The 20,239-nt window shown below is 35.0% G+C and overlaps 1 protein-coding gene across 2 annotated transcripts; it reads right to left on the bottom strand.

The window, feature by feature from the left end:
- Positions 1–351: 351 nt before the first annotated feature.
- On the bottom strand, positions 352–20,025 carry IFT25 (intraflagellar transport 25). 2 transcript variants are annotated; one of them, XM_033115004.1, is made up of 6 exons: positions 19,942–20,025; positions 11,010–11,122; positions 6,877–6,983; positions 5,203–5,271; positions 2,310–2,353; positions 352–576 (listed from the first exon to the last, which is right to left on the bottom strand). In XM_033115004.1, the coding sequence occupies exons 2-6, from the start codon at positions 11,105–11,107 to the stop codon at positions 463–465; spliced, it is 432 nt and encodes a 143-aa protein (XP_032970895.1). In that variant the 5' UTR covers positions 11,108–11,122; positions 19,942–20,025; the 3' UTR covers positions 352–462. The 2 variants fall into 2 exon arrangements, with proteins under 2 accessions (XP_032970895.1, XP_032970896.1); XM_033115005.1 differs by lacking the exon at positions 19,942–20,025 and adding an exon at positions 19,619–19,719.
- Positions 20,026–20,239: the final 214 nt, after the last annotated feature.

A 20,239-nucleotide genomic window follows, 5' to 3' on the forward strand; every position in this document is an offset into this window, starting at 1 on the left:
AAAATAAAATGATTTGTCCTACAGGGCCAGCCCAAATTCCATGACTTCAGTGAAACCTTCCCGTAAGTACTTTTCTCTTTTCTCAACTCGTATATTGTTTACTGTCTACACTGCTCACTTAGCCCTTTATGTCAATCAATAAAAAATTAATGCACTGATATCTAAAGGGCATGATATCATGCTAGATGCTGTGGGTGCACAATGTATTATCAGTTAAGTTTTCATGTACAGTAACTTCCTTGATTAAGCTATATATTGAAGCAAGAACTTCTTATATCTTTCATGGTGGACATCACTATGGACCGATGATAACAAATTCCTTTGCACAAAATGTTGAAAAGAAAATAATAAAAACTGAAACAGATTGGTACAAATCCCTTTAATAAAGTATATCAATGACAATTTCATTTTTAAGTAAATATATTATTAAAAAAATCATGCAAAAGCATTTTGTTATACTTATTAAGAAAGATCTGAGACTGCTACTCCCTCTGCAGAAATGCTATACACAGCTGCAATATGATCAAAGGCTGATGTAATAATGAATCTCAAGTAAGTGGCGTGGTCATCACGTGCCTGTAGGGGGAAAATCAATATGGATGCTCTTAGCAATTCTAATGAACTGTTAAACAAGCAGTTAGCAGAAGAAAGGATTTGATGCAAGAGTAATATTCTAAATATAAACAATATATATGATAACATTCAGAAGAGAAGCCAGCCACATATAATAGTATAATTGTTCTTGTGTGTATGCTGAATATCAGCCATGGTTTGATAAAAAATAGTAGGTAGAATTAAAATTTGCAACTATACGTTTCTAATCAATTTTTTCAGTGTCTTTCTAAAGTATTTTTCATGATAAGAGATATGTTTTGGTTAATGATGCCTCAGAATATACTACCCTGAAACAGTACTATACTTTTACATTTATATAACTTCTCTAGAAAGCAACTTGGCAATATATATACCTAAAAAGCTATAAATATACCTGTACCTTTGGACCCAGTAATTCCATTCCTTGAAATTTAATCTTAGAAAATAATTAAAAAGGTGAAGATTGTCACAGTAGCAACATGCCTAAGATGTCCCTTGTAGTATTACTTATAATGACAGAGGGAGGAAAAAGGAAATTAGTTAGCATTTGCCTATTTGCATACATTTAATTTTAAAATTATAATTATGACGCTCATATATAATATTAAGTTTAAAACAGAATACGAAATTGTTCGTACATTACTATTATAATTATACGTGATGCATATGGTTGACAACTAGAAGAAAGTAGGGACAGTAAAAGCTATTGTGACAGGGTGATAGGATGGGTGATTCCCATGCCCCCTTACTATTTTCCAAATGTTCTACAATGCCAGAAGCATTCATAGATTCACAATGAGTCCTGAAACAAGCTACTCGGCAGAGACTTACTAATCATAACCTATTGGTAAAGATGAAGAAAAATAGAAGATAAAATTCAGTCTAATTGATCATCGTCTGCACCTCCCCCCACTAACCTCCCCAGCTCATTGGGCACATTTGAATGGCAGAGAAGAGAATGAATAGGGTTCAAAACTTCCAGCAGACTCTTCTGAAACACTGATTTCATAGCAGCTCCCACCAAGTTGTGAAAAAGGAAACTTAATAGACAAGGTACCACTTTAACCCTCATTTCGAAAAACCTTAATTAAGCAAACACTACCACCTAAAAAAACACACTCACTTTTTTCGTGTTTTTGTGTTTGTCTAAAACCATAAGCTGACAAACTAGCAAGAAGAGAGAAACTCCTGATGAGGCAGCAGCTTCCTCATCAACGGGCATTCATTCCACTTGACAAGCAAAGCCCAGTGGAATGTTGTTGAAAAATGCTTGTTCTCTTTCCACCTCATCTCTCTTTGGCTTATTTGTTGCTGATCCTATGCTCCAGTTTCCCTTATCTGAATCTCCTTTGTCCTTTCATGCTTAAATTAACATCCAATTTTGGCATCTCAACCTTTTTTGATTCCTATTCTAAAAGGCCTACAGAATCAAATGAAAGAAAGCAAAGCAAATCAGTACCTCCAAATAAATGAACAAAATTAAAACAAAAACAAATAATTCTGTTTTATACTTGCTATCATTCTGTATGTTAGATAAAAGCTTAATAAATGAGTATTACGTTTCAACTATAATATTATTAAGAATAACCTTCTCTATTGGTTAAGTACAGAACCTATAATATCTGAGGGTATATGACTATGGATATAGGTTTAAAATTTAAATATGTTGTGCTGGCTAAGGATAATGTTTATCTCTACAAAGTATATTTACTTACCATAATTTCTTCATTTTGAAGCTGCCCCTCTGTGTGTACTAAATCTAAAATATAAATTCAACAGAAATGAATTAGGGCTGAAAAATACAATGAGGATAGCTACTGAAATTTATGTTCAGTAAACATGGTATCTGGTAAACTATAGTTACACCAAATTTACCAGTGTTTTGGGGTTAAAATTTAATACAAAAATAGAAATATTTCATATAAAAGATATGAAAGATAAACTATTTATGAGCCATAAAAATATCTCTAGTGAGTATAAACATAAGGAAATGCAAATTTAAATTTTACTAAATATAAAGAATTGATAAAAATGTGAAAATCCCTTTTAAGGATCAAGCTACTAACAGCAATTGCAGGCCTAAAAGGAGCCATCTTATTGTTCCCATGGGCAATGACTACAGCTCAGTTTCTTAGAGTAAATTTTTACTGTGATGCAGAATTATGCTGCCCATACATTGTTCTTTTCTGGTATCCAAATTTAGAAAACCTTTACTCATATAATTTCAGGACAGATTAATTTATTTGGTCTTCAGTTAATCATATCAAACATTCTTTTGGAAACATGGAATATTGAATTAGTAAAAAACATTGACATTATTTAGAAATTAATATTTGTATTAAAATAGTGTACATAATTTTAAAAGGCACATAGTACAAAAAGGGAAGTCTCTGGGAAGTAAGAGTATGTATGACTTTGTTTCCTAACCTTTCTCTGAGATAATGACAAATAGTAATCCCCTGCGTGACCTTTCCTTTCTCCTCCAGTCTTGCTCCCTAGAGGTACATATACATTTTCAACTGTTCAAGCTGTTTTTCCTGGAATTATGCTATGGTTATACTCCTTTTCTTGATTTACCAATTTTGTACTGACTTTATATTATGGCATATGAAAATTTAGGTCTCTTAAACTAATATTTTCTTCCTCTTCCTTCTGCAACTTTCTCTTCTGCCATCCTCTCAATTCTGCAATCAAAACGTGATGGTTACATTATTGTCTATATAAATGTTATTTGCTGCTGAAATAAGTTAACAAGTTATGATCACATTTTCTTATTCAACTCTTCCCTCACCAGGAATTAATAATAAATTCTTATTTTATTTGCCTAGTCTTTAATTATGAAAAATGGGAAAATTTCAAACATACATAAACATAAAAGACAGAACATAACTCCTACTTATGCCCATCATCTAGATTTTACAATTACTAACATTTCCTCATACTTGATTTATGTAATTTTTTTGCTAAAGTATTTTATTTATTTATTTTAACATTTTTTATTAGTTTCAGGTGCACAAAACAATGTAATAGTTAGCTAAAGTATTTTAAAGCAAGTCTAAGACATCATGACATTTCACCTCTAAATATTTGATTATCCATCTCTAAATAATAAGGAATTTATATTTTCTTACATAACCATAATACCATTATCATACTACCATTAAAAATGCTTTAATGTCATATAGTACCCAGTCTATATTCGAATTCCCCTATTGTCTCCCAAATGTCTTTTCATAGTTGATTTACTCAAGTCAGAATTGTCTCTTTTCATCTTGAACTGCTTTCCTTCCCACATACATTTTTTTCCCCATGCCACTGACTTATTTAAGAGACCAAGTCAGTTATCCTGTAGAATGTCCCATATTTTGTCATCTAGCCTCCTCATGGTTTCATTTAATTTGTTCCTCTAGACTCCATATTTCCTATAGTTTGGAAATTAAAGCTACAGGCTTGATTATATTCAGGGTTTGAGACCTTCATCAAATGTCTGGTGATCGTTGGTTGTCTTTTGTTTGGTTATGAGTAAGTCATTTGAAAACTGCATGCCTAAGCCAGACTCATTGACAAGTAGACTTCAATAGGGTGAGCCTTTGTCATCTTCCACTGACCTTTCTTCTGGAGCCATTCAGTTTCTCCAAAGATAAATTCTCCCACCTCCTGGCCGCAGCCCTATTCTTGGTTGCTATCATAAATAGCAGAGCCCTTCCACCTAAATCACTGTTTTCAACTCCATATTTCATTCACTCTCTCTACTATGCCTGGTCTCCCTGAGTTCTGAGCCTCAACATTCAATATTCCTAGTCATCCCTTGGGGATGATTTGTGGAAGAAGCAGTGGTCACCTAGCTTTGTCGGATCAGAGAAGGTACCTACGGTCCAACTATTCTGTATATAGATATTCAACTAATGACCCTTTTTTCTGGCCATGTCTCACTTACACTTTCCATGGTACCATTTGCCTTCAAGTTCTAGACCTTTCTGGGGTTCTATTGGGCAAACTGGCATGCTTCTCATTGATTTTCTTCTTGGAAGGCACTGAAGTTATAACCCACTCCATTTAGCCTCAAAAGTCACTTTTCCATCCGCGTCCTCTCTTCCATAATATATATTGATCTCTCACATCTGCTTTGGTCTCCTGGTCTTTTGTTTATTTGTTGTCCTTGTAGGTTTATGCTTCTTTTTATTCCTTTTCTATTATTTTCATAGTATTTTGGGAAGGAAAGGCGATACATGAAGACAATATATTGTTTAAATAGAAGCTACCAATTCTGCTGATATTTAAACAGTACCATTAATCAGGAAGTAAAAAGAGACAAGAAACTAATATTCATTGTTTGCCGTATGCCAGACATAAGTTCACAAAAACCTTACATGGTAGGTACCATCTCCATTTTTCAGATAAGGATTCAGAGATTCAGAAAAATTAAGTAACATGCTAACAGTTAACCAGTAAGTAAAGAAACGGTCTTGTGTTCAAACCTGGATTTTTCCAGGCTCTAAATATGTCACAGGTATCATTCACCAAAATGCAGACAGATTGGAAACAGAGTCAAAGGACGATTCTCTACTCCCTCATGCTCAGAAAAATGCTGGTGAAACAGGTACATACCTCTTTCAATCCACTGCTCAAAATCAACTGGCTCTTTAGCGGTGCTTTTTTCAATCTTCAAGGTACGCACTGACATTGTAAATAAACAAAATAAATAAAGTATTAATTATCTACCTGATTCTATGTTGCTTTTCCCATATTCCTTTTTTCCTATGTCTGAGACTCTCAGGCGTCAGTGGGACTGCACAAAGAACAGGCATCAGGAGCAGCATGTTCTGAAAATAACACACTTACTCTGTTTTTCCCTAAGTCCCTATGGTAAAATGCAGCCTTGCATCACTGTAACCTTCCAAATGTTCGCAAACATACAACACAGAGCTATGGAGCCTTTCTGAATTTGGTATGATCCAAATTGTTTTTGTATACTGGTAATAACAATAATAATAATTTCGTGGTCATAAATCTTTATGGAGAACCTACTATGAATCAGGCATATTGACTCATTCACTCTTGACTACAGTCGGATGAGAAACATATTATTAACCTACGCTACTGGTGAGGAAACAGGCTTAGAGAAATCAGGCAACTTAGAGAAGTCAGGCAAAGTGTTCAACAATACAGAGTTAGTCAGTGCCAGAACTGAAATTCAAAATTTAGCTCTAATGCCAAAGCCTCTACAATTAATGACAGAAGAGAAACTTCACAGGAAGGCAGTGTCCTCTTCCTTCTGCACTGATTTTTCTCCATTACCCTAGCCCAGCTTCCGCTGCCCCAAATCTATTCTTCCACTTCTCTGTTTTGTGACCCAGGGGGACGACCCCGTGGACTGCATCACCTGGACTCACCTGCCCACTGGCTACTGGTCAGATTTGGCCAATGGGAGGCACTGGGAGGAAACTGGAGGTCGGTGGGGAAGTGAGATCAGGTTGTTTATTCTCCACTCCCTTCCTGCTTTAGTCATGTCTTTGACAGTGGTTATGTCCCTTCATGATTACAGCTCCTGCCAGGCAGGCCCTTATTTACAGGCTCCAGCTCTCACTAGGTTCTAGTAACACTATTTTCTTCCCTTGGCCCTGGGGTGGTAATGGGTTCCTACTGTAGCCAGTTTCTGGGTGTCTCACCATCCCTGGTATATTCCCTTAAGACAGAACTAATTTTGTAAGTAGTCCCATCAATAAAGTCTCTTCATTTGAACCATCTGGAATGTATTCTGTTTCCTGCCATGATTCTGTCTGATATACTTTATCCTTAAATAAACATAAGACAGGGTTAGAATGATGTTCCAATGAGAGAGTCTCCTCCTAAATCCCTCAGAAAATGCCATTATTAATAGAAGAATCAAAATTATCCAATACAAATAATCAGGGTTATCAGATTTTCGGAAAGAATTTGACAGAGTACCCCAAGCCAAATGAATCCATAATAAATATGTCAAGGAATCTAGCGTTCTGGCAAGCTGGCTTCTTATGTTAATAATACGGTCTTTTGCCAAAGACTTTCACATAGTAATTGCATGGAAATTATTATGTGCTTTGGAAGGGTTTCAAATTTGCAGTTTCAGAGAGTCTAACTGTGCTCAAGGCAGTTAACCCATACTCTCCACTCTCCCACCACAGCAATAAAACTGGATTCCATGCTGCAAAGAAAATTAATCTTTTGCCAAAAGTTTACGTATGTGCCCTCTGCCTATGGTAAAATTAAAAGATGATAAAAATTAATGTATGATTTGCTTACCAAAGTAACTACGGATTACAAGCCTTTCAATCCTCACAAGTCTGTGAAAACAAACAATGAACTCTTGGGGAAACATTCCTGTGGTGGTCCAAAATGTTTCTGGATTCCTATTGTTAATTTTAAAGAAAAAGAGAAAGAAATAGACAAAACACATTCACAAAATTCTAGTGAATATTTTTAAAATATAATGAACGACCCCTGGATTCTTGCAATCCCTTTCTAATTGTTCATTCTGTTTCTAATCTCTCCCCAACTTTAATAATTATTCTTTACTACTACCAGATATATCTTTTAAAAACACAGAAACATAGAATTTATGTCACTATTGTCTAAAAGCCTTCAGTGGCCCCTTTTTGCCTATAAATCTAAATGCCTTAGTATAACTTTTTACGACCCTGTGTAATCTGGTCCCATCATTAAAGTACTAAAGTACCATCACAATATCATCTCCCATTACTATAGTCACAGTGGGCCAGTTAAAATTCTGCAAACACGTCATGCAGGCTCGTGTTACTGTGTCTAATTACATATGTAATAAATTCCACAGTACAATGTTTTTTTTTTCCCATTAAGTGGTCAGTTGTCTTTCGAAAAAATTAAAAGAAAAAGAAAAAACGTTTTTTTACCCAAATATTTACCATTTTCAATGCACTTAATTTCTTTCTATAATACTAGAATTTCCATCTAGTGGTATTTCCATCACTTCAATCTAGAACTTCCTTTAGCATTTCCTGTGATTCATGTCTATTTGTGATGAATAAAATGTCTTTATTGTACATTCATTTTTGAAGAATATTTTAGTTAGATACTGAATTATGGGTTGACAGGGTGTTTTTTTGGGGGGGAGCATTCTCTTTTTTCAGCATTAAAAAAAATATTGTTCCATTGTTACCTGGATTCCATGGTTTGTGATGCAAAGTCAACTGTCAGTGGTACTATTGTTCCCCTGTATTTAATGTATTTTTTTCTCCAGCTGTTTAAAAATTTTTTCTTATCTTTATTTTTTAGCAGATTATGCTATGGTCTCTTTGTACTTATCCTGCTTTAAAGATTTGCTGAGTTTCTTGAATCTGTCGGTTGCCATTTTTTAATTAGGTTGGGGAAATCTGGCCAAAAAGTATCCATCCAGATACCTATCAGCTGATAAATGGATAAATAAAATATGCTATAAACATACAATAGACTATTATTTGGCAATAAGAAGGAATGAAGCGTTGATATGTGCTACAACACAGATAAACCTTGAGAACATGTAGGTGAAAGAAGCCAGTCACAAAAGACCATGATTCCCTTTATATGAAATGTCTGAACAGGCAAATCTATAGAGTCAGAAAGTAGATTAGTGGATGCCTAGGGCTGTGTGGATAGGAGGAACACAGGGTGATTGTGATGGGTTGTGAGGTTTCTTTTTGGGGTGATCAAATGTTTTAAAATTGATTGTGCAAATGGTTGTATATCTCTGTGAATATACTGGAAGCCACTGAATTGTATACTTTAAATGGGTGAATTGTATGGTATGTGAATAATATGTCAATAAAGCTGTTACAAAAAAGAAAAAAAAAGAAGCCAGGTTTCCTAACTCACAATTCTGGGTTTTTCATACTATGCTTAATATTTTACACTATGTAAGTTTATATTTACATGGTTTTAAATCTTATTTAAATAAATTGAATGACTTAATTGCCCTATGCTTCTTCTTGGGTGCTTTTAATGAACAAAAGCAATATAACATCAAACAACATGTAGATTTTAGACATATAGATTTTAAAATGACATGTAACTGAATCCTCATAATTAGGCATAATAAAGTCATCGAAATAGTTTTTTTTAAAATGAGGCTTTATATCTAATGAGTGTTTAATATCTATTATATCACAACTGTGAGGTAATCAGAGAAGGCGGTATTATCACCATTTTTCAGACCAGGAAACTTTGTCTCAAAGAATAACACGTATAGTTCACTTACCCAGTAATTTACTGTAAATCTAGTATTCTTCTACATTACCCAAAAGAACTAATTCTTTCTCTCTTCTTTATCTTTTAACTCATTTTTTTTTTCTAGTGCAGAATTTCTTTTCTCCTCTTTCACTGACATGTTAAATGCCAGAGGGCAAAAGTAGAGTCAAGGGCAAGTAGAAATATAATCACTTTCTTTAACACTTATTTCTGGGAAATGGAAAGTTGGGAGCACTGTCCAGCAGGGACAAATTTACAGTTGTTTTCTCCAAATACTTCTGCTACTTCCATTTAGATAAACCAATTTATGAGCTGAGAATAATTTTTAATATTTACCATATAAGTCTAATTGTATTTATTGGAAATGCATATGGATTAAAAGTCTGATGTGCTCTGTTCAGTTATCAGGTCAGTCACTACTTTTATTCCATATGGTTTTATGCACTAAGGATTTTGTCTAATCTAAAAAATATTATGTCCTTAATCATTAATATGGACTGAAATTTGGAAAGATCTCTATTTTTGGCAAACAACTTAAGACAAATCTTTATAGGTTTGTGTATTCTCACAGCAGTTCCCACATTCATTTCTCTACTCCAAGGCAGAGTGGAATAAATAACTATTACCTGAATTTCAGGAAGCAAAAAAACTAAGAAGGATTAAGATTCACAGGCAAAAAACAGGTGTTAAGTTTTTGATGCAAACCTTAAGTCTGAATTATCAGAGTGTAGTACAAAGACACCCAAACTAGGAGTTCTAGAAGACATGAGTGTTAAGTCTTGATTCTGCCACTTGGTTATCTGTGTGATTTTGAGCAAGTCATTTTTACCTCTGATCGTCTTTTCTTCCCTCATCTCATCTGTACAATGAGATTGAAAGTACCTTTTTTTTTTTTTTTGCCTTTTACTCCCCAAGCTTACAGTATGGGTCAAGTAACACAACATCTATGAAACTATAAAGTCCTATGCAAATGTAAAGTAACATATGCGTGTGTGTGTGTGGGGGGGTATACACGCCGCTAATCTCCAGTATTAGTTGAGTTTGACTAATACTTGATGGTCTAATTCAACAAGCCACTAAACAAATATTTTAAGACACTGTAGAGTTAAAGATGAACAAGTCATAGTCTCTGACTTCTAGGAATTCACAGTTAAGAGACGAACATTAAAGATGAATAATGATACAATAAAGGAATAAATAAGGTAAGAGAGGTATATACCAAATTCTATTGGAGTCCAATAAAAAAGGTAAACTCATCCTACCAGAGGGGAAGAGCCAGATGTCAGAGAGGAGATAACAACAAGGCTTAAAGGGAAAGTTTGAGTTGCTAGTATTTATCCAGATACATAGGCTTCACCATACAACACAAAGAACCACAAGATCTGTGTTACAATTGCTTCTGTCTTCCATAGTTAAAACTAGTACATGACCTCTTTAGACCTCTCTTAACCACAAGTCCAAAATGAAAGGTTCAGATAAGATGAACCCCTAAGTCCTTCCAGCTCTAAAATTATATGATTCTATGAGTCAAATTCTGGTCACTGTACAAATACCAAGAAAGAGAACTCCAGAGAGTGATAAAATAGCCAGAGTTCTCCCACTAGCTACTTTTTCTTGGAACTTAAAAGTCTGAGAATGATATTTATCTCTACGTAGAATAAGCTCTAGCACAGCGAAGAGTGGCAATTGGAATATCAGGAAGCTGAGAAACAAACAATGAATGAAGGTGGATAACAGAAAGGGTAGCATTCAGTTTAGCAAACATTTTGCTTACCAGTAAAGAAATAGGCAGTAGATAGGAAGTTACAATGTTTATATTCCTATCTACTAAGAAAATCTTGGAATAAAACCATAAGCAGACATTAAAAGGTACAATTCCAGAAAATGAGATGATTGTTTGAACTTTTGTCTTGTTAAATCACTTCTTAAAAAAACTATTTGTATTAAAAGGTCAGTTTAGGAATTATCAAGAAAAGGATCAAAAACCTAAACATACACAACCGAATTGGTTTCAGAAATGGTACCAAAGACAGATATTGTCAGGTAATGTACTTCACCAAACATTTATTAAACTATGTTTAACAGTGCTAATCGTTGTAAAACACCTAGACCCAGTACTCAAGGGGTTCATGAACCTAACATCAAGACTTTAAGGAAGAAAGATCAGTAACTCTTACCCATCAATTATATTTTCAGGGGGGTGTTTTTCATCACTTGATGTAGCTAAAATCACTTCAGCCCCTTCAGAACTCAAACAGAGATCAACTTTTCTCATCTTAAAGTGTTTAACCTGCAAATAAAACAGTAACAAAACAATAACAACAAAAGCACCGTCTTCTCTGCACTGTATCTGAGAAAAGGGAGAGAGAAAGCCTGTTGCCTAGCTCACCGTTTAACAACCAAGCTATTCATTCAACAAGTGGGAGGGACTATAACATGTTTATTTACATAAGTAAACTTCTGAACTCTCGCAGGAATAATCTGTAAGATATGAGTATTTCCAGTACTCTACTCCTTAAAACAAGTCCTTGACTACTCTGACATCAATTTTCTGCTTCTAAAATTAAAAAAAAACCTCAGGAATTATATACAAACAGTTAACAAGCTAAGGTGATATAAATTAGTGGGTAAATTTTTAAAAATTATTTACAGTTATATTTCTGAAATTGAAAAAAAAAACAAAAAACCTGGAACATAAAAACAAATTCTTTGTGACTGTTTATATAGACAATTATCAACTGACGTAGCAAACAATATTACTTAGATCTTAAAAGACATCTTATCATCATTTTATTTATTTATTTATGTTTGAGCAGAAATATGAGAAGACATCCTTTACTTATTTTTAAATTCTACATCACTCACTTGGGTCATGGACTTAAAGACATTTCTGTTGTATGGTAATATTTTAAGTTTAACAGAAGTATCCTGAAAAGATATTATTGAGTTCTACTATGAACCCTGGTGGGTATGGCAGAAGGAAGACAGAGAAAACTCTATCTGATCTCACCCTCCTCCTTGATCTGGTGGTGACAGGACACACACCAATATATAGATGCAAAGAGACAGGAAAAGCTGTATCTACAAAGAATTAAAAGGCTTGTAAAAGGAAGGAAGGCTTCCAATATCCTTCATACCCTGACCCCAGTCTAACTTTTCCAAAAAAAGGAAACTATTTCAAATAAACGAATGACAAACTACAAAGAATATTACATATATTAAATGACTAGGTACAACTGCCCAGATATAATAAATGTTAACATTTTTGTCACATCTACTTAAAAATTTTTTGAGAAATATGTAACCCCTCACTGGCCTATTCTCTTCCTTGCCCAGAGGTAACAGCTATTCTGAAGTTGATGAATATCCTTCCTGACTGTATTTTTATACTGTTATCATATACATATGTGATAAAAAATGTACTGTTCTTTGAAAACTTAGATGATTTCACAGTGCATATAATCTTTTGCTACTTGCTTTTTTCATTCAATATTATATTTTCAAGGTCTTATCACGTTGATACATGTAAATCTACTTTATTCATTTTAACTGCTATAAGGTTTTTCTCCATTTCTCTGGTGATGGATATTTAGGTCAGTTTTCAATTTTTCTATTAGAAACTAATTTGCAATGCACAGCTTTGTGCATGCGGCCTTATGCACATGTGGGAGGAAGTCTTTATACTAAAAGAGTGTCTTTCGTTATAGAAGTAAAATGCAGAAACTTAGAATCAGCGTATGTTCAAGTCAATAACTGATCAGTCTGATCTCTAAATTATTACAATGTACATTCTCATCAGTAATATTTGCGAGTTTCTGCTTCCTTATTGCTCTAACCACCACCTACCTGGTTTTGTTAGACATTTGCGTTAGCCAATCTCATTGGTGTGCACTGGTATCTCAGTAAGGATTCTATGTGTATTTCCATGATTATTAGTGAGGTTAAACACCATTTCATATGTTTATGGGCCATTCAGGCTTCTTCTGTTATTTTCTTTTTCTTATCCTCTGCTTATTTTTCTACTGGTTTCTCTTTTTTAAATTTTTTTATCCATTTCTTTTTGATTTGTTGGTATTTTTAAAGTAGAATATTCTGGATACAAGTCCTTTGTTATATGTATTGTAAATATCTTCTACTCTGTAGCTTGATTTGTTTTTTAATTTTTATCTTTGTGTGTGTAAGAGTTACTCCCCCCACACACACACTTCCTTTTTTGTTAATGAACTATCACACACATACAGAAAACAACACAAATCATAAATCTATAGCACGACAAACTTTAACAAAGTAAATATACCCAGGTAACCACTACGCAGGTAACCATTTCCCTGGTAAAGAAATAGAACATTATCAGCATCTGAGAAGTCCTCCTTATACTTTCTCTCAATCATTACCCCACCTTCTTTCCCAAAGGCAAGCACAGTCCTTATTTATAACACTACAGATTAATTTTGCCCGAACTTTATATACATGGAATCATAGTTTGTACACATTTGTATCTGGCTTTCACTCATTATTATGTTTTTTAGATTTATCCATGTTGTTGTGTGGAACTAAGTAAAGCTGCATCTTAGCCCCCACCCAGCTTAACTTTTAATAAGACAAAAGACAAAAATCAGCCCCTAAGTGGAACTTCTTAGGAAACTGGGTGTGAACTGAAAAGCAAAGAAAGATTTCTCAGGTATTTAGATCCCAAAGCCCTGAAAAGGAGAGAACTAATCTCACTCCCAAATATCTGAAATCAGAGGTAAACTGAAACTATTTAAATAAAACTACAACTCAGTCCAATCCCAGCACAATCGCTAGCTAGACTGAAGTGATTTGCCCCTTATCCTAGTTCCTAGACGAAGAAAGTAGTGTGTTCTCTCTGGCGGAAAAAAAACACTATATACTTCAGTGTCTATGCTTTTAAATACAACGTTCAACATACAAAGTCATTTGAAGCAGATCTACAGATGACCCAGTTCTGGAATTAGCACACAGAGACGAAGATAACTACTATAAATCTGTTAAGAGAATTTAGTGAAAAGATGGATAAATGGGAACAGAAAAGGAATTTTAGCAGAGAAATGGAAACTCTATAAAACAAAATGGAAAATCTAGAATTGAAAAATACAATACCTGAAATAAAGATTTTATTAAATGCACTGAACATCATACTGGACCCAGCATGAGAAAGGGTCAGTAAACTTAAAGATAGCTCAACAGAAATGATACAAAGTGAAATATAAACAAACGAAAATAATAGAACAGAGCATCAGATAACTGTGAAACACTATCAAACTATTCTGAAATACATGTAACTGGAGTCCCAGAAGGAAAGGAGAAAGAGAATAGTGTAGAAGAAAAATTTGAAGAGACATGGCTGAAATTTTTCCAAAATCTATGAAAGACATAAGCCCACAGATCCAAGAACCTCATGAACATTAGTTGGATAAATACAAAAACAATCTCGCCTAGACACATCTTAGTCAACTGCTGCAAATTAAAGAAACAAGGTGAGGAGGGGGAGCAATCAAAGCAAAAAACATATTACATTTAGGCAAACAACAAGAATCAAAATTTACTTCTCATCAGAAACAAGGAAAGCCAAAGAAAATGGAATGACATTTTTAAAGTGCTACAAGATAAAAAACAGAACTCTATATCCAGCAAAAATATCCTTCAAAAGCGAAGGCGTAACAAAGACATTCTCAGGCAAACAAAAGCTGAAGGTATTTGTTACCAGTAGATCCACACTACAAAGATATTAAAGCAAGTTCTTAGAGGTTGAATCCTGGGTCTGTGAGCATGAAGAGCACTGGAAATAGCAAATATTACTAACATAAAAGAATATTTTCAAAATTTTTATAAGACTATTGACTAAAGAAAAAATTGCAATGAATGGTAGGAATTTAATGGATGTAGAAGTAATAAATACAATAATAATACAGAAGGCAAGACGATGGTAAATGAGACTTTCTTTAAAGTACTTTTGTAAGTTAGTTTTGTTCTTTCACTGAACATGAAGTGATATAATATTAATTCAAAGTAGCCTAGGATGTTAAGGATGTATGCTGTAATCCTAGGATTAGAATAAACTCACCCCTAAAACCATAAAACAGAGAGTTGTAGGAAGAAGGCCAACAGAGAAGCCAAAAAAAAATGGAATACCATAAAAACACTTGATTAATCTGAAAGGCAAAAAAAGGGAACAAAAGAATAAAGACAAATAGAAAATAAATGGTAGTTTTAAGCACAAATACATCAATTGTTTCATTAAATGTTGATAAAATACCATGTTTCCCCGAAAATAAGACCTAGCCGGACAATCAGCTCTAATGCGTCTTTTGGAGCAAAAATTAATATAAGACCAGGTCTTATTTTACTGTAATATAAGACTGGGTAATATAATACAATATAATATAATAGTAGGTATAATATAATAATATAATATAAATACTGGGTCTTATATTAATTTTTGCTCCAAATGACACCTTAGAGCTGATTGTTCAGCTAGGTCTTATTTTCGGGGAAACAGTAAATACATCAGACTGAATTTAAAAATCCAACTAGATACTCTTTTCAAGAGACACATTCTAAATATATGGATAGACTAAAAGTAAAAGGATAGGATAAGATATAATAAGTCTTATTTAATATCTAGTAAGGTAAATTCCTCTAAATATTAAAATTGGTTTGGTTCTATGCTTTGTACCTTGATTATTAGAACAGTTTTGTTAAGTTACAGAAAAAAAAAATGTTTGAAATGTTGATTGCAATTCAATTCCATTTATAGATTAGAGAGAATATCATGTTTGTGATAATAAGTCTTCAAATGCATGAATTGGAATTATCTCTTCATTTATTTAAGACTTCTTTTAAATCCCTAAATTGTTTTATAGTTTCCCCCAAACATACCTTCACCTCTTTGGCTAGATTTACTCTTAGATGCCTTATGGTTTCTGTTGCTACTGTATATGGAATCTGTTTAAAAAAATAACTTTTTTTTTTTTTAAATCTAATTGCTTCCCATACAAGAATTATTTCTAACATTTCACCATTAAATGTGATGGTCACTGAAGGTTCTGTTAGAGTCTGTTGATTGGATTACAGAAATTCCCTTCTTTCTACTTTAAGGTTTTTTTTTGCTTTTAACCACAAATAAGCATTGAATTTTATCAAATGCTCATCTAACATTTACTAAAATGATCATATTTGTTTCCTACAGATTGATATGATAAATTAAATCAAGATTTTCTAATGTCATAGCATCCCCATAAACTCTATTTACAATGGCCAAGGTATATTATTATTTTTGTCCATAGTTGTATTCAGTTTGCTAATATTTTATTTATAATTTTTGCAAATATATTTCTAAATGAGATTGGTATATAAATTTCCTGTTATTCAGCTCATGTCTGGTTTTGGAATAAAGATTGTACTCCCAACATAAAGAAGTTAGAGTTTCCCCCCTTTTCTAACTGTTGGAACAATTTGTGTAAGATAGTGGTTCTTTGGTCCTATAAGACTGGTAAAGTATTTGTAGGTAGATTTTTTTGACAATATAAAGTTCAATAGTTCTCTTCAGGTTTTCTCTACCTTCTTGAGATGATTTTGAAATTTATATTTTGTAGAAAATTATCCATTTCTTCTTAGTTTTCATATTTTATGGCATAAGTTCACCTTTATTGTAATTTTAAAATCCAGTATGACAGTGTTAAAAGCTGTGGTAAGACTGGTCAAGAAAAAAGGCATATATTCTAATATTTTTATTAGTGCCTTTTTTCTTGCTTTTAATACTACTGGAACCAGAGGACTGGTACTGGATGAACATTGTTAACCCTAAGTTTAGAGATGGTGAATTCCTAGAAATACAGATTTATGAACTTGGATGTTAATTCTCAACAAAATTCTAAAATTATTAAATTTCATTATTACAATGATGGCTTTGAAAAGGTAAATGAGAAAGGAGTAAAATAGGAAGCAGTTTAACGTTGCTTCAGAAAAGTTATAGCAGCTATACATTTTTTGTGTGTTTGACAGACTTACTACCAACCAGGGGCATGTTCTGAACATTTCAACAAAACTTCAGACAAAGCTTCTCAAGATACTCTGTGGACCAGATGGAGACATGTGGGTTGGCTGACAGGCAGTACTTGAAGTAGATATTTATAACTCTCTGAATGGCTATACTAAAAGAATGATGATTAATGGAACAAAATGAACTATGGAAGACCTCTATCCTTATGTAATTCAAAATTTTTATTAATTAGGATGGAAAAAATATGCTTATCAATTTTGCAGATGACACAAATCGGAGATGTCAGGTAACAGAATCAGCACACACAAAAATCTGAGCAAGATAGAAAGATGGGCTGCAGTGAATAAGATATTTAGTAAGGATAACAGTAAAGGCCTATACTCAGGCTTAAAAAAATCAATTACACAAGGATTGGTCTAGATCAAACTGGGTTGGCAAATTACTGCCTGAGAGCCAAATCTAGCCAGCCACCTGTTTGGTATGGCCAATATGCTAAGAATGCTTTTTATTTTAAAATATTTTTTAATTAAAATATTTTGTGACACATGAAAATTATATGAAATTCACGTCAGTCTCCATGAATAGTTTTATTGGAACATGGCCACACTCATTCATTTATACATTGTCTATGGCTACTTTTGTGCTATAGACAGAGGTGGGTAGCTGTGACAGACTACAAGGCTTGTATAGCCTAAATATTTATTATCTGGGCCTTTACCTAAAGTTTGCTGGCCTTCGATCTAGATAATATAAAATACACAGGTTTGGTTCATTACAAAGTCACTATAAGGCAAGAGTATACTGTATCTGCCCCCAAAGGTAAAGGAATGTGATCTTCGATATTAAGAGTTGACGAGGAATTACACTCCAAAATTTCTGAACTCCAACTAAGCACCAGGCACCGTGCTAGTAAGGCAAAGATAACTATAACTTAAGACAAAGATAGTAATTAAGACCTGGTTCTTGCCCTTAAGCTCAGAGTGAAGAAAGATGGACAAGCATACAACTAATGATATAATATGTTATGTGCTAATAGTGTGATCTACATCCAGAATACTGTGTTCGGTTCTGGGTAGTGTATTTTAAGTCCTGATATTGTTCAGAGGACAACAAAAAGTTCACGATAATCTATATACTACGTTATATTGACAAAATTGAAAGAATAGGCGCTGAAACATTTCGAGAGAGATGAGAGATGTGACTATAATTTCTAATATCACAAGTGTTCACAAATGGAAAAAGGATTAGAATGTTTCCTTCTAATGGAAAAAAGGATTGTTGAGAACTGGACTCAACAAATATGAATTTTAAGAAGGAAGACATCATAGATAGAAAAATTTCTTGACAAAGTAAAGATTTTAAATCTTTTCCATCCTTGAAATTGTTCAAAAAGACTAGGTGATAATCCATGAACAAAACTAAAGGAAGGATTCCTGCATTGGTGGTTCTTTTAGATTGAATCAAATTCTAGGAAAGGTAGATTGCAAACAAATAATGGTCTTAAAAGCCAGGTTAAAGACAATGGGCTTTATCTTGGAGTCCTGTGGTTCTCAACAGGATTAGGGGTGACTTTACCCCCACAGGGGACATTTGACAATGTCTGGAGACTGTATGGTTGTCATGACTTGGAAAGGGGGTGATACTATTGGCATCTAGTGAGCATTTCTTGATGCTGCTAAATATCCTATCATGCACAGAACAGTTCCCCCACAACAAATAATTTTCTGGCCTAAATAGTGCAGAAGTGGAAAAACTGTGCGATAATCTATTTTGGGGTGCCAATGAGGACGTTTGAGACTTAAGGAGAGAACTTGCTTTAAAAAAAGTTATATTTTAGAGGAAAGTATTTAGCATTGACTTGTAATATATGAATAAGGAAGAGAGTGTACTCTTCAAATGTTTAGTTCTTTTCTTATCTCATGTTCTTATCATCTAAGTTGTCTGAGGGACTACATTCTTTAATAAAAACGTCATTTCATACCTCCTATATCCATCAATATCCTACCTATTTCCTATGTTGGGAAGAATTATTTAAATAACAAGAAATGGCAGAAATTGGATTCTCTTTAAGGTTCCTTTGTTGTGATTAATGAAAAAGAGGCAAACCAACCCCAAAGAAACCCAGGGCACAACTAATCAGCAGGTATGTTGCTTCCACAACTCCAAAATACAGGTTTTGGAGTGTAGTCTTACCTCCCACCCTGGGAGGATTTACTGTAAATACACATATTCCCTCAGGGCCTTATCAAAAGTGGTGCACTCTGGGGTGCTATCCTTTGCATGTTTAAAGATCCCTGATCCTGGACTTCTCTGATGCTTTGTCCTGTCCTCTAAATCTGGGGCCACTTAGTTATCCGTTCACTTCCAGTTCACATGCCCTTTCTGGTCCTCCTTTCCCCAAAACTCTCGGGATAGTCCTCAGTTCACTTTCTCCCTGTCCAGCCCCATTGGTTAGACCCTTTCCCATAACATCCATTGGAAACGTATGTGTAAATTAGAAAACAGCCGTCCTCTGTCTCCCGGTGCCACGGTCTATCCTTGGTATTAACTTGAAAAGCAAACCAGCCGTGACACCATCTTCTCACCTCCGTCCCAAACCCTTCTCCTCAGTCCAAGGCCATTTCAAGACCTCGAAGGATTCCAAACACTCATACTTTTCTGGACACCCCCGACCCAAATTATATAAAATATATCAAATGAACCCACATCCTACATTAAATATGACGCCTTACTATATGGGTTACGTTGAAGTTGATAGGTTACCTTTGGGTAGATTTATTAATTTCGATTTGCAACTGCTTTTCCCTTTTCGAGGTCAAAACATTTCAGACCTCAAAGAAGTTCGTGAGCTGGCACTAACTTCTCTAGGGTTAAGGGGAGAGAACAGACCTGCGTCAGACTTCCCCCATCCCGGTCCCCTCCCCAACCACCCTTCGGCGCCCTCCCGCCGCCCGCCTCCGCGTGGTGCTTCCCCTCACGACCCCCCTCAACTCTCGTTCGCTCTGGCTCCCTTCTCCGGCGGCCTCGTCCAGCCAGGCTCCCACCTCCCCCGGTGCCCACTTAACCCGCCGCGCGGCCGCGCTTGCCTGGGACTCGGATCACCTCCAGGCGCACAGACCGCCGGGCCTCGGGATCTCCCTTCCGCCCCGCCCTCAGCCCCGCCTCCTTCTCCTCAACCCTTTCCCAGTCCTCCCGGCCTCCACGGAGTTCCCAGGCGCGCGCACGTCTCTACCCCGACTCTACGCTTCACTCCGCCCTCAGGCCCCACCCCCAGACCACGCCCCTGTGCTCATCTGTACGTCGCGGGCTGAGCTGCGTAGCCCCGCCCAAGGGCCTTTCCCCAGGCAAGAGCCTGAGCACTCGCTGCCTACCCTCCCCCAGTTC

This window comes from Rhinolophus ferrumequinum, chromosome 9 (genome assembly GCF_004115265.2).
Source record: "Rhinolophus ferrumequinum isolate MPI-CBG mRhiFer1 chromosome 9, mRhiFer1_v1.p, whole genome shotgun sequence".
NCBI classification, from domain to species: domain Eukaryota; kingdom Metazoa; phylum Chordata; class Mammalia; order Chiroptera; family Rhinolophidae; genus Rhinolophus; species Rhinolophus ferrumequinum.

Excerpts from the sequence above, each read along its gene's own strand:
- IFT25 (XM_033115004.1), bottom strand. The coding sequence starts at position 11,107 with ATGAGAAAAGTTGATCTCTGTTTGAGTTCTGAAGGGGCTGAAGTGATT. Across the intron at positions 6,984-11,009 it reads CCTGAAAATATAATTGATGG|GAATCCAGAAACATTTTGGA; the intron begins GTAAGAGTTACT and ends AATTAACAATAG. Across the intron at positions 2,354-5,202 it reads TGAGCAGTGGATTGAAAGAG|ATTTAGTACACACAGAGGGG; the intron begins GTATGTACCTGT and ends TTTATATTTTAG.